Here is a 13,629-nt window from a genome sequence, read left to right as displayed (position 1 = left end):
CACTTGGAGATGTTCCTTATTTGGACCACAATGAAAGCCCGGCCTCTTCGCTGCACTCCATGCACTCCAAGCACAACACACACACACACACACACACCATACACTTGTACAATCAAATAAACATGTTCGATTTCTGAAAGCCTCAACGTTTTGTGTCAAATTACTGTCATTCTTTTTCCGCAATCTCCGGACACAATGCCGAATTAAGGAGCAGTTAAATGATAGCAGACCTATACTATACCTAATGTGATGGTGATGCATTTGGGCTAATCGAGTGTGTGTATGGCATTTGGGCAAATTTAAGGAATCAATAACCGCAGTTATGGATACCTAATAATGTGTGTAAGCCAGTCTTATCGCGTGCATCTTCTATTGACACTGCATCCTGTGTGAGTCCTCGCAATTCTAAAGGACGCGCGACTGGGCAGGATGTCAAATGGCTTGTGTGATATCATTCACTAAACCAGGCTTCCGACCTCATTATGCGAGTCCTTTATGCTGCCCAGATTTAAATGTGCTCTCACACAAGAAGGATTTGAGGGCCGGTAATCGCAATGGGAGCTCTGGAACAGCTATAGCTCCTTACTTCTTCTTCTGCAAACCGAACCAACAACCTCTAACGGTAGCGACTGCGAAACGAAGCCGACGTCGCTGGCTGAAAAAGCAAACCTTTTCGCCTTTTTGGCACACTGACGAGAGACTAGTTCTCATTTCGCGCTCGTCGCTCGTAGAACGCTGATGCTGCCCTGCCGTCGGTCTGAAAATACCCCATTGCGATTTACATCACGTGTGCGAGTGTAATCGGTTGTGATATACCAAATATAGCCAGCCATATTGAAGTTCCGGATTATATATGTATCGGAAGACCCCAATTGATATGTGCGCATAAAGTTTCGGTGGATTTAAATATGATAACATGACTTTAGCGTATGTGGATATGCCAGCTGTTATTCAGGTTCAGGTATATTTCAGAATTAGGAGTTCGCTGGCACTACAACTGGAAATGATTGACAGTGTATCGAATTACTTGGCGGTAAAAATAAATAGCTTGACCTCCAAAGAGTTCGTGTTCCAGTGACTATTGGTGGTTTTTCCCCATCATCTTTTAATGATGATCATTATTTGTGATACGTTGTGGAACTTAACCTGAAAATTAATAAGCATTCGACGATTTATCCCGTTAAAAGTTCGAAATATTTTAAATATGATCAGAAGTGACACAAAAATCGCATCGTTTGAAATTTGTATATCTATTGTATATACTTTATGACCGAATCTTTACAAAAGAATGGTTTGTGTAACACCGTAATGTAACTGATTACATGTTCTAAAAAAAAGAAACAGCTTTTGAAAATATTTAAAACTAATGTGTATCAAGAAGTTTTGATTAAATGAAGAGGTTTTTCTTAACAAAAGGTTAATTAATAAACACACTTATAACGGGATAAAAATCTAAACTGTGGCAATGAATCCATATTATTGCCAAGTAATACACTTTCTTTTTCTCTTCATCTTATCAGATCTATCATACCTTCCCAACAAGAGCTTCTTTTATTGTAATGAAATGTAAGGCTTGCAATAAATGGTAAATTCATTTTACAAGCGCTTCTGGAAACTCTATTAATTTTACTTGGCAAAAATTATATAAGGATATAAGTGGCTTATAGGCTCTTGACAAATTAATTTTGATTGCCTATTTTGTCCCCACCTTTATGAGAAAAGTATAAAGTAATTTTTTGTGATGTAAACTATTAAAATGCATACAAAATAAAAGTTTTAAAGTTTCGGTGTTTATTTAAGGATATGCTTTTTAAGGATGCGTTGATTTAAAGGATGTATGTTCATCCTACTTATAGAAAAGCTAAGAACTGGCCAATGATTTCTGTTTACCGCCGGGAATTCATTTTCCACGACAAACTTAAATTATATTCAAATTTTAAAATAGTACAATTGCTAGATGAAACGTGTTCCAAAGTGTGATTACTTAAATCTGTGTGTCTTTCCCAGGAACGCCTCAGCGGACATGGGAGTCTAGGGCTGTCCAGCGGCAGTGCGGCGTACACAACGCATTCCGGAGGACACACGGGGCGCAGCGGACCGGCCACGGGGCACAGTGGGCACAGTAGCACCCATGGCTCGGCGGCCACCATGCACCACCAGTCGCTGCAGTCCGACTTCCAGCCGCCCTACTTTCCGCCCCCCTTCCACCACTCCACGCAGAGTCCGCCCCAGCAACAGGTAAGCTCTCCCCCCTCCGACCGCCCTGATTGGCCCCAAGCGTTACCCAGATATCCGGCTACTTGCAGAACCACGGGGCCCTCGAGTACTTGGGCACGGACCCCTACGGCCAGCCCCTCTCCTCGCTGCACCACGCCCCTCTGCACCACTACAACCAGTTGGCGGGACTGCGCTCCACGCAGGACCAACTGGGCATCCACAGGACCCACAGAGAGGCTGAGCTGCAGGGACATGTTGTAAGTAGAGCACTGCAAAAATAATCCGAATTAAGTAGCTTAGGCTAAAAATATACTCGGTACTGGTTAAGTTAAAGTAAGGAGGAAGCTTCTCGGACCCTATGAGACTTATTGATCAATGATCACCAATATAAACTAAGATATCATTATGTTTTAAGGAAAAGCTTTTATCTTTACTGCAGAAACTTAATTCCAACATAAATAAAAGTTTCTAGATAAGTAAATTTCGGTTGAAAATATTAAAATCACACAAAAGTTTGGTTCAAAAACTGGTTCTTACTAAAACTTAGATAATAGGAAGCAGTGTTGTAGGAAAAGAAGGTAACAAAATGATTTTAACTCGAAAATTTAAAATGGTAATAATTTAATAATAATTGATAACTGGTTGTTAAACAGCCTTTAACAAATTTTAATATTATGATTTTGACCGTGCCATCATACAAGATGATGAGTTTAACAAATATTTTTTAAGTACCCCATTTGAAGGCAATTTACAGTAAATACTAACAAGAAGGAAGTTGAGCTCAGGACTCAATCTTTTCATCCGTTTAAGAATTTGCGTCTTGTTCCACATAATTCTAGCATATTTAGCTACATTCTTGGCTTCGAAGGCCACGGAACATTTTCGGGGGTTGAAATCGCCCCATTCTGTGAAAGTTGTCGAAGTTATTTTTGAACGAATTCCATTCGAGTGCATTAAAAAAACATGCTCTGGAGAATGTAAAAAATGTTCTTGGGATTTTGCAAGAAAGTTGTTGGCAAGAACGATGAAATTCCTAGCTCAGGCTCAGCCTTAGCCCGCCGAAGGGAGTCTGTTTTCGTCATCCCCACTCTTGTGGAATCACTCCCAAACCATCCAACCACTCGGCCAGGCAAGTGGTGCAGCGAAACGCAGCCTGAGTGCCCATGCTCCGAAAAGGCGTATCCTCGCAGGCTGTGTGCGCATCTGTCCGCCCAAAGGACTCGCACACAGACGGGCAAACACACAAGCTTCGGCGAGAGTGTGTGAGTGCGGCTTCCAGCCGGTCTGCATACATCAGTGGCAAGGACCTCGGATTGGCTGTGCGGCGACTTCAACCCCTTGGCCAAACCGAAGCGCCGATGTATTAATAATCTCACAATTATTGCCATCATTTCAGCCATACCCCCTGTAATAACACTGAACTACATAAACTATGTTTCCGCTTCATTTACGACTGTGTACCAAATACACCTAAATTATGGCACAACCAGAAAGGAAGTTAACTTCCGCAATATTTCAATATTCATATTGCTTTCCGATATTGATGCAATTTACAAGAACCTTTTAAAATTGTCAAATACAACCTAACCTTATCAAAATATTGTATAAATATAAAAAGCAGAGAATTTACAATCAATTTAAAGTTATGTTAAGTTATACAGTTTATATTTATTATTGACTAATTTTCATGGGAATAAAATTATAAGAAAGCTCTTAAACTGAGCAAGTAAATCACTTGCAAATAGACGGACGTGTCTTTATTGCTTCGCCTGGTATTGCTGATTACTTTATTGACCTAAAGATGTCTCCATTATAGAGTTATGAACATTTGAATTCTTTATAATCACTTTCCATATTCACAATGTTCATATATAGCCACAAAATTTTCTAAATATTTCACAAGACATCATTCAGAGGAAAACTAAGTAAACTCAACTTTTTTTAAAGCTTAAACTTTTCACCGTCGGCATTAATTTTAGTTATTAAGTATACTTAGCTTTAAACTGTGTTTAACTTTAAAACTTTTGCAGACACAACTGTCTCACGGATTTCCGTACACGGATAGAAGAAGCGATTACGGTAGTGCAATATCGGCGGGAGCTGCCCATGGAACCAGACTTGGACATGAACACGAATCCCTGGCGTTGCATCAAGCTCTTCAGAATGCTGTCGATGATGTCCAAGCTCCTGCCCTCGACGATAACGTGGCGTTTATGTCAGACTTGCCGCTTATAAAGAGTGAGTTCTAACAAAAACTATCTCTTTAAAGTATTTTACACAAATTATAAATTCCCAAAACTTATGAAAGAAATTGACTGTAATGGTAATGTGTACTGTTTAGATTAATTTTTCAGTTTGAGGCCGGTTCATTCAGTGTTTTATAATTTTACATATTGAAACACCCCTTTGTTCACACATTCGAAATTAAACAATTATCAGCTTTGTTATGAGAATAAAATTGAAACTTGTTTAACATATGTACATATTTTAATGGAGCCTTAAAATTAAAAGATTTACTAAAGAGCTATTATTTAAATTAAGTATAAAGATATTTTAGTAATGACAAAAAAAACTAATAATAATAATTAAAGTAATAACTTTAATTGATGTTTAATGAAAAATAAAGTTATAAAGTTGATATTTTGAATACATGATCAAAAACAAAACATAGGATCCATAAATATTGGTTGAGCCCTGATACCCTAGTTTCTGAAGTTGTATAAAGAGAAACGTATAAACTAATTATTGTAGACATTTGTTCGTATTTTTGTACCATACCAAAGTTATAGTTATTCATATTCATAATGAACTTGCAAGTTACATGCCACTCCATGTTGCGCATGAGGCGGAACTACGAACACGCCTAAATAACAATGCATTGGGCATTGGGCAACCCTCGAAAATAGTGAGTTTGTGTGCATTGTGAAATTGAATATGGACCTTCTAATTGGCAGGATTCGGGTAAAATGATCCCCACGTCCTGCGTTCACACTTTGCTCTGTCGGAAACAATAACAACAATGGCAATAATAATATATTTTCCTTACCTTGAACAATGATGGTGTGCATACTCATGGAGTCTGAATTTGGTGTTGCGTTTGTTTTGCAGGCATGAAAAGCGGAAAAGAAGCCGGGAACATTGGATCGGGTTCGCCCAGCGAGGTATTCTGTGCTGTTCCTGGTCGCCTTAGTCTCCTATCGAGCACCTCGAAATACAAGGTCACCATAGCCGAAGTGCAGCGGCGACTGTCGCCACCGGAGTGTTTGAACGCCTCCCTGCTGGGCGGAGTGCTTCGAAGGTGGGTTCGCCCGGGATTCATCTCTCATCATGGCCTTATTGACCAACTTTATCCCCTTTAGGGCCAAGAGCAAGAACGGAGGTCGCCTGCTGAGGGAGAAGCTGGAGAAGATCGGCCTCAACTTGCCGGCCGGCAGGCGAAAAGCGGCCAACGTAACGCTACTCACATCCTTGGTGGAGGGGGAGGCCACGCACCTGGCCAAGGACTTCCACTTCGTGTGCGAAACCGAATTCCCCGCCAGGCAGCTGGCCGAGTACATCGTGCGGCACCAAACGGAGCCACAGGACTCGTACCGCCGAAAAGAGCTCATTCTCCACTCCCAGCAGGTAAGTTATAAAAAACATTGAGATTTAAAGCTAAACATAACCGAAAAGCTTACATAATAGTTAGGTAAGCAAATAAAAAAATATCATATGTTGCATATAATTTTTCAGATTAAATATACATTTAAATATTGATTATGTTTATTGCCTATTATATATTAGCTTTGCAAATTGCTTTTATTTAGTTTCAGGATAAGCTTTGGTATTATGTTTTCTAAAGACTTTCATATGTTGTCTTGTTGAAATGTGATAACCTTCTTTTCTTTGAAAGGATGTATATAAATAATATTATAATAATCAATACATATTAATATTTAGAAACGATGACTATCATCTTCACGTTCAAATGTTACCAGATTAATGGGTTTTCAAAATAAAAAACTAGTTATTTAATATCGCTTTCCAAAAGTAAATTAACTGTAGTCCTGCTCGAATTCGATTTTAATAATTAACGTTTGTAAATATATATCATTAATGATTATATTATTATAATATAATAAGAGCTATAACATATATTACTATAAAACAAAAATGTTAATTTGCAGATTACAAAAGAGCTAATGCAGATCTTAAGTCAAGATCGGACGACACATTTTGGCACGAGATCCCAGCACTTGTTGGAGCCATCGATGCAACGCCACCTAACACATTTCTCCTTAATAACGCACGGCTTCGGATCGCCCGCAATTATGGCTGTTCTGCATGCTTTCCAGGTATGATAGATACGAACTAATGCGATTCAAGCCATTAATCAAAAAATCTTTTATTACAGACATTCTTGAATGAATCATTAAACTATTTGGAAAAGCTGTATCCTTCCAACGGTGGCGGGATGGTGTCGTCGTCGTTGGATAAAAGTAAAATTGACAACGAAAAAAAATGATAGGCTATGTTGTATATTGCCACAGAGTAAAGCCGTAATTTAAGATTAACTTTCCATACATTAGGTACAACGTCGATAAAAATAATAAAATTCCTGTAAATTAATTTATTTAGTTAAGTGTAAATTATTGGACATTTTGTATATCTATAACTGTAATTTGAATGTACAATATTCAAATATATTAAATACGTATAATTTATTTAACTTAGAAAAATACATCGACTTTTTGTCAAAAGCACAAAGCTTTTTACAACTAATTCAAACAAAAAATCTTTACAAATACATTTATTTGTATGTAGAAACGATTGAAATGCTCTCATTTTTAATTTTTTAAGTAACTTACAATTTAAAGATTTTAAAATTATACAAATGAATAAAATGTGTTTTTAAAACTAAACTCGTGGGAACATTTAAACTATATCATATTATATATTGGGGGGAGTTAATGAAAACTCCGAAATTGCATTAAGGTATGTATTGCATTTACTTTTGATTTTGATCTACTCTTTAGTTCAAAAAAATTGGTAAACATTTTAGAAAACATTATATTTATTTACAAAATAAATCGACGCTTTATGAATAAAACAAATAATATAATAACAATTAAGCTCAAACTAATCATAAATATAATCGGAGTTCTTAAACTATCGGTCTCTTGGCTGCCTGTAAAATAGTCATTGTTTTGGGACAATTTTGTGATTTCCACATCCAGCAATTTTTGAATAACATTGATCTCATTTTCTGAAATAATAATAAACGTTAATGTTTGGACAAAATATTAAATATTTTTGCATACCTTCACTGTCTATTGTAACCGCTTCCAGAATAGAAGATTCTTTCTCTTCAACGATGTCGTTACGTTTCGTTGCGATAAGCCAGTCAAATTTTTCACAGATATTGTTTTGGGATCCTGGTTTTGAGTTTTTAGTTGATATCCTAAGAGGTAAAGGGGCTCTTTTTTGTTTGTGAAATTCCGATATTCGATTTAGGTTCTGCAGTAAGCTAGATTTGTGTGAGTTTATGGCAAAATCTAAGAATGTGATCAATAGCCAGTAGCAGGCCTTCTCCAGATGCGTTGAATCCAGACAATTAGAGTCTCCATATACGGCTATTCGTCCTTCACTATTAGTTTGATAATTATTGATATTGGCGAAATTTATACTTTGCTCCTTTTTTCGTAATAGCAAGACCCTGTTTTTAATTGCCACGTAGTCTGTGGGTATGATCTCAACCAAATTGCTTTCTGCATTGCTCATGATTTCCTCGTCACTTTCAATACTGTTGGCCTTGGTTTGAAACATGCCGAAAATGGGCACATCTATCTTGGCCTCTTTGTTGGGTGTCTTAGAATTAATTATCTGGAAAATATAAATTTGTATTTCATGTGAATTAAATATATTAAAAGTTAGTATACCGAAAGTCCTTGATCGTTTAGCTTTGTTCCTACTAAGATATCTCCTGGATTCATTGGAAATTTAATAAGTGCAGCGCCACTTGCGTAGTACATTGAATGGTCGCCCAGCTTAAAGTGTCCCTCTCCGACAAAATCGCCAAAAGCGATTCCAAATGGCTTCAGCAAATCATTCAAGGCGGGAATATTGGCGCCGCCAGTGTCAGGTGTCCACCATTGCCGGGTGTTTTCGTCAAAGAACTTTATTTTCTTCATCACCGTTGTGTTGTACCAATCTCCGAACACAACAACATTCAGACCCTTATTATAAACATATTCTTTTAGAGCGTTTATTTCTTCGTCGGCAAACTCTTTCTCAGGGTCGACAATCAATAATGCGCCATAATCTGAGGCGTTAAAGCAGGTGAAAGGTTCCCGCAGAACATCAATATAGTAGCCAACATTTCGTAAATGTGTATACATGTCTTTGAAGTTTGTGTGTATATGGTCTGCCCTCCAGTCCAGAGGATCCAATTTAACTTTCAGATCATCACGTGGTATGTATCGCGGTGGATACCTTAAGCTATGGTACTGGTCCCACAGTATCCTTTTGTTTCTTGGAGGTTTTTGCGTAACTTTTATTGTTAGCGGAAACTCGACTTCTGTTAAGTGAGTTTCGTTCGCTGACTCTTTAAAACTTTCCACAACTAAAGTAATACTTCCCTTACAAACTCCTTCAAAGTTTTCTCCAGATTTTTTAACAGCTGAAAAATAATCACAATTTTGAATAAAGAAGTTAAGTAGCAGCATTGTGTTTTGAGGCCAAAAACTTACCTGTGAATACAGCCATCCATCCGGTCCACGGCCATAAGATAGGGGAGAATTGTGTTGATATTTGAAGTAGTTGACCATGATGATCGAGATCCGGAATCCATTTTGGTGTGCCAACGATATGACTGGTAACCGAAATGCCATTGAGTATTGTAACGTTTGCAATAGCCACTGAGCTTCCATAATACAAGGGCTGAGAGCTATACGGCCACATATAGTTTAAAGTAGAATCGAGGAAAGTTGGAATAAGGCTTATCTTCGGCTTATAAGACAGCAGAAGCTGCATACTCCTTAACAGGTTTAGTTTTCCCGCTCCCTGCTCGAACATGTTATAGTGCGGAAGCTTTTCGGCACCTTCAATGAGCACCTGCTTCAGGGAAGCTGGATTTATCACATCGATTTTTTGATAAGCCCCACTTATGAGCAGTGCTGCTACGCCTGCAACAACTGGAGAGGAGACGGAAGTTCCGGAGAGACGTCTACAGCCCTTGCGCACATCACTTCCTTCCACTTGACTGCCGTAGGTGACTATATCGAGTCCCAATCTCCCATAGCCCAGAGGAAGTTCCCAGGTGGTCATTCCTCGTGAACTAAACTTGGCGATTTTGTCATCGAACTGAATACCGCCCACGCCAATCACATCGCTTTGGTCGCCGGGATTGTTCAGCGTTCCATAAAGGGGACCATCGTTTCCGGCTGCCGATATCATTATGACATTGTTGGCAGACAGTTCCAAAACCTTTTCAACGAACGGCGAGTCCATGAAGTCAGGGCCACCAATGCTGAGGTTGAGTATGTTTATTTTCCTGTATATCGCGTAGTTAAAGGCATCCAAGAACCAGGAAGTGTAAGAGACCTGAAAAAGCAGATACTTATTACATTTTTCATTTACAAAGATCCACCGGATTACTCACCTGAGAGTTCGTGAAGACTTTGAATATGAAAAGATCAGCGTCAGGAGCAAAGCCCAGGCATTCTCTGGAGGATGCGATTACCCCGGCGACGAAGGTGCCATGACTTACTTTGTCGTCCAGTGACTTTTCATTTGTCCAATTCGTTCGTTCCTTTACGTTTCGAAAGTGTGGATGATTTTTGGTCAGACCAGTGTCGAAAATAGCCACTTTGACTCCTTCGCCTGTGATACCCAGTTTCCAAAGGACATTGGCATGCAGGACCGAGCACAATTGTCGGTGTCTATCGTTATTTGAGTTACTATTCCTCAAAACTCCCTTTGGATTACGTTTTATATTGGTGTAGTTGCTGTACGGGTTATAGTTCAGGATCCGTCGTACACTTCGTTGGGGGACTACTGCCTTCACCGATGGGTGAGATTTAACCCTTTCTATAATATGCTTTGCCGCTGTTTTGTCTTCGGCCAAAACTCTTAGGACATCGAAATCGCTAGGATATTGCCAAGCTAAATTTGTACGTGGAATAATTTTCCAGTTTGTTTTCTAGAAATAAAATATTTTAGTAATATTATTAAAATATAATATAATTTTTCAGATTGTAGTTTAAGAGTTTAAATGTTTTTTTCATATCTTTCCAAAACAAACGTAACTTTCAGATACAAAAGTATCTGTTAGAGGCAATAAATTCATTATACGAAAGTATAACAGACATAAATGTACCTTTCAGATATATATATATATATATATATGTTATTAAGCTATCATTTTATCTTAAACGCAAATTGATTTTTATATAGAAATTGTTTTTATTTCTTTATTACTTACGTTTGAACCAAGTAGTTTTGCTGCGATATAGGATTCTCGAACCGGCGCAAAGTACTTGAATCGGAAATGAACAATAAACTCATTGGGAACGATGGCTGTTTTAAAGGAGTCAAGACCGCAAATTGCACTTATAATAAAAAGAATAGTAAGCACATTCATTTAACTTTGTAAAATTGATTAAATTCAATGAAAAAGTTCAACAGGCTCCGCTTCTGAAGGAAAACAAATAAACAAACCATTATCAGCTGTTTGATGTGACCGTAAACTGTAAAACTTAAAATCCAATAAATATAAATAAGATAGATACTGAGTAAGAACAAACTAAGGTGTATTTAAAAGTCTATTTTGAATAAAATAAGTTATTAATACAAATAAAATAAGTACGATACTTTTACTATAATACATTTTAAAATTTTTTAAGAAAATTGATTTACACTTAAAGATTTTAAAATTGCATTTCTAATCATTTTAGCACAAACGTGTTTTGGTCATACTGCGTCTCGTCCGGCAAAATTGTTTAAGTAAGTTTTGAGTAAAGTGTGAAAAACTAAAATTAATAGAAAGGACTACATGTCAGCTGGTTTCCGCCGTAAAAAACCCAATAAGGGATTGGCTGCCTTGAAGTGAAATAAATAAAAATGTCGACCAGGAGAAATCAGAAAGAGTTTTTGTACCCTTTCAGAGTGTAAAACAATTTTGATGACACAAAAGCTATTTAGACTCTATTTATTATTTAAGTCGCTATTAAATACATATATGTTTATGTATCAAACATTTACGTGTATACACCTTATAGCTGATAAAGCTTATCAAGTTATAGACTACTATTAAAACATTATTTTTACAGTTTTTATTGATACAAACTTTACAAACGAATTCGAGACTGCCTTAAGTTTTTCTAGATCAAAGCTGTAATTGTAATTCAATTATAAGTCCAAATAATGTGCAGTAGTTTTATAGTAAAAGCCCATACACTGTTATCAAATGAACACCAACACTAAATTAAATTAAATCTTAATTAAAATATAAAACTAAACACTACTAAATTTCTTGCTTAACTAAAAACATGGATAGATAATTTGATACATCTTTTTAGTCAAGTTACTTAACTATTCAATACCATAGTTACCTATTTATCCTGCAACGAACATGTTTTAATGAAATCTTTCAAAACTACAGAATGACCAAATAAAGTGTATAAAAGCGTCGACTTGCTACCTTTTTCACCGCATACTAATAAGAAGTATATACAAAACTAAATAATTTGTAGAAGGTTAAAATATTTAATTTAAACAATTATCAAGTGTATGATAATTATAAAAACATTTATTAACATTTTCTGGAAAACCTTAACTCTTACAGATTAAGTCTCTAAAATGGAGGAGCTGTGCAACAATTCGGGACATTCGGCTACTTCCAGCAGTGGAAGTAATTCCTCAATATCGGCCAAAACAGCTTTGAGTGAATGCTCTGCTGCTTGGATAAATTACTTGAGCGCTTTGAATAACTTATGTACTGCCGGCTCGAAATTGGCCCATTCTATAGCCGTTTTGGAGCAGTGGTCTTTGAGCGAGAAACCATTGTTCAATAATTATACCACATCTTATTTAACAAATTCATGGAACGATTTGGCAAGGTATGTACAATTGGCTTACCCAAAATATCTTTATAAATTTAATTTTATCTGCCCGTAGAGCAACAACTGTGGCAACGGGAACCGTCAAGACACACATGTTGGCTTTGCTACAGGATTTCGTTACCATATCGTCCATGGATCAGTCCTCCAATGCCGAACTGGAACAAAAACGATTCCGAGAGCACAACGAACTAATTGTACTAGAAAATGCACAGGCTGTTATCAATATTCAGCACCAGTTCTGTGCAGCCAGCTACGATGCATTTTCATCCTTAACTTGTTGCTTTGTTTGCCAATCCCCAGTGGGTTTTCCCCACGAACAAGACTGCAGTGTTATGAAACAACGGTAAGTCATGATTACAAAATTATTTACTCTTTAATGTATAACACATCAATCTCTCTTAAGCAACCAACATGATCAACGATCTCAAACTCCATCGCCCAATTTATGTGGACCAAGCACAAAAATGGATTCATCCAGAGGAAACTCACTAACCGATCAACGCCAAATTGCCACAGGAATTTCTGAATCAGGTAATGCTAGTTACCTACCCCATTTTTTAAATATAATATAAAGAAGTATTTTATCTTACTTAAAGCTGAACAACCGCGAGGCCCTTCACCTCAGTTAAGTTTCTGCGATGCCAATCCTATGCAAGCCATTTTCGAACACACACGCGGTCCCTTGCCAAACCCCGGACAATTGCTGTCCATGAAGATTCCTTTCCACCGGAACGTCAAATCGTCCTTAAGTTTCCCCTTGTTTCCGCTGAATGGTCAGCGTCGTTGGTCCGAAGCTGCTGCCGGGGAGGTAATAGATGGAATCTCCACCGATCCCGAAAGTCAGATGAGGAGGTGGTCAATGCCTTGGGAAGCCTCAAAGACTGACAGAAACACAGTGACATGGAATCAAACCAGGATAATGCCAATGAACACGCTGAAGGCCTCTTGCTACAAAATGTCCAGTTCTGAACGATATACTTCACATAATTCTGGTATATATTAAAACCATATTCATTTGCTTTTTTTATATTCTATTTATATTCTGCAGATGGAAATTGGCCCATGGCTTCAACCAGTCAGGATGGGCTTCTAGAAGCCATTCAATTACTGTCTATCAGACCGACAACCGTCACTCAAATGAGTCCTCAGCCCTCGATTCTATCAACCTCCCCTGACGGAGCCCCACTTGACTAAGTTTCAACTAATTTAAAACTAAAGTAAAAATAATAAGACACAAAAATTATACATTTTACTTATCTCAATTAGACGAAAATACATATATAAGTATTTGATAACTTCAATGTTTTATTAC

The 13,629-nt window shown here is 37.5% G+C and overlaps 3 protein-coding genes across 10 annotated transcripts in view; 2 read left to right on the top strand and 1 right to left on the bottom strand.

Annotated features, from left to right (window-relative positions):
* Positions 1-7,173, top strand: part of LOC108146986 (transcription factor AP-2-epsilon) — a 30,528-nt gene extending 23,355 nt beyond the window's left edge. For 2 of the 7 annotated variants that reach the window (XM_017273247.2, XM_017273248.2), the window contains 7 exons: positions 2,008-2,238; positions 2,289-2,474; positions 4,248-4,455; positions 5,326-5,515; positions 5,577-5,841; positions 6,384-6,551; positions 6,611-7,173. In XM_017273247.2, coding sequence (XP_017128736.1) covers positions 2,008-2,238; positions 2,289-2,474; positions 4,248-4,455; positions 5,326-5,515; positions 5,577-5,841; positions 6,384-6,551; positions 6,611-6,721 — 1,359 coding nt within the window. In that variant the 3' untranslated portion in view covers positions 6,722-7,173. Of the gene's footprint in view, positions 1-706; positions 962-2,007; positions 2,239-2,288; positions 2,475-4,247; positions 4,456-5,325; positions 5,516-5,576; positions 5,842-6,383; positions 6,552-6,610 lie in introns of those variants that run through there. The other 5 variants (XM_017273245.2, XM_017273249.2, XM_017273244.2 and 2 more) reach the window with 5 other exon arrangements.
* An 86-nt stretch (positions 7,174-7,259) lies between these two features.
* LOC108146610 (membrane-bound transcription factor site-1 protease) lies at positions 7,260-10,904 on the bottom strand. Its single transcript, XM_017272657.2, has 6 exons — positions 10,679-10,904; positions 9,857-10,396; positions 8,946-9,798; positions 8,136-8,875; positions 7,518-8,079; positions 7,260-7,462 (listed from the first exon to the last, which is right to left on the bottom strand). The coding sequence occupies exons 1-6, from the start codon at positions 10,835-10,837 to the stop codon at positions 7,275-7,277; spliced, it is 3,042 nt and encodes a 1,013-aa protein (XP_017128146.1). The 5' UTR covers positions 10,838-10,904; the 3' UTR covers positions 7,260-7,274.
* Positions 10,905-11,150: 246 nt separating this feature from the next.
* On the top strand, positions 11,151-13,570 carry LOC108146627. Of its 2 annotated transcripts, none has more exons than XM_017272672.2 (6): positions 11,151-11,199; positions 12,041-12,314; positions 12,373-12,660; positions 12,721-12,848; positions 12,914-13,309; positions 13,366-13,570. In XM_017272672.2, the coding sequence occupies exons 2-6, from the start codon at positions 12,055-12,057 to the stop codon at positions 13,509-13,511; spliced, it is 1,218 nt and encodes a 405-aa protein (XP_017128161.1). In that variant the 5' UTR covers positions 11,151-11,199; positions 12,041-12,054; the 3' UTR covers positions 13,512-13,570. The 2 variants fall into 2 exon arrangements, with proteins under 2 accessions (XP_017128161.1, XP_041564321.1); XM_041708387.1 differs by lacking the exon at positions 11,151-11,199 and adding an exon at positions 11,250-11,363.
* Positions 13,571-13,629: the final 59 nt, after the last annotated feature.

Source organism: Drosophila elegans, unplaced genomic scaffold, assembly GCF_018152505.1.
Source record: "Drosophila elegans isolate 14027-0461.03 unplaced genomic scaffold, ASM1815250v1 contig_208, whole genome shotgun sequence".
NCBI classification, from domain to species: Eukaryota; Metazoa; Arthropoda; class Insecta; order Diptera; family Drosophilidae; genus Drosophila; species Drosophila elegans.
This window is presented reverse-complemented; position numbering and strand designations above follow the sequence as displayed.

Bases quoted from the DNA above. Each gene is read 5' to 3' on its own strand.
- LOC108146610 (XM_017272657.2), bottom strand. From the start codon at position 10,837: ATGAATGTGCTTACTATTCTTTTTATTATAAGTGCAATTTGCGGTCTT. The intron at 8,876-8,945 runs GTAAGTTTTTGG...ATTATTTTTCAG, and splicing joins ATGGATGGCTGTATTCACAG to CTGTTAAAAAATCTGGAGAA. The intron at 8,080-8,135 runs GTATACTAACTT...TATATTTTCCAG, and splicing joins TAAACGATCAAGGACTTTCG to ATAATTAATTCTAAGACACC.
- LOC108146627 (XM_017272672.2), top strand. From the start codon at position 12,055: ATGGAGGAGCTGTGCAACAATTCGGGACATTCGGCTACTTCCAGCAGT. The intron at 12,661-12,720 runs GTAAGTCATGAT...ATCTCTCTTAAG, and splicing joins TGCAGTGTTATGAAACAACG to CAACCAACATGATCAACGAT. The intron at 13,310-13,365 runs GTATATATTAAA...TATATTCTGCAG, and splicing joins ATATACTTCACATAATTCTG to ATGGAAATTGGCCCATGGCT.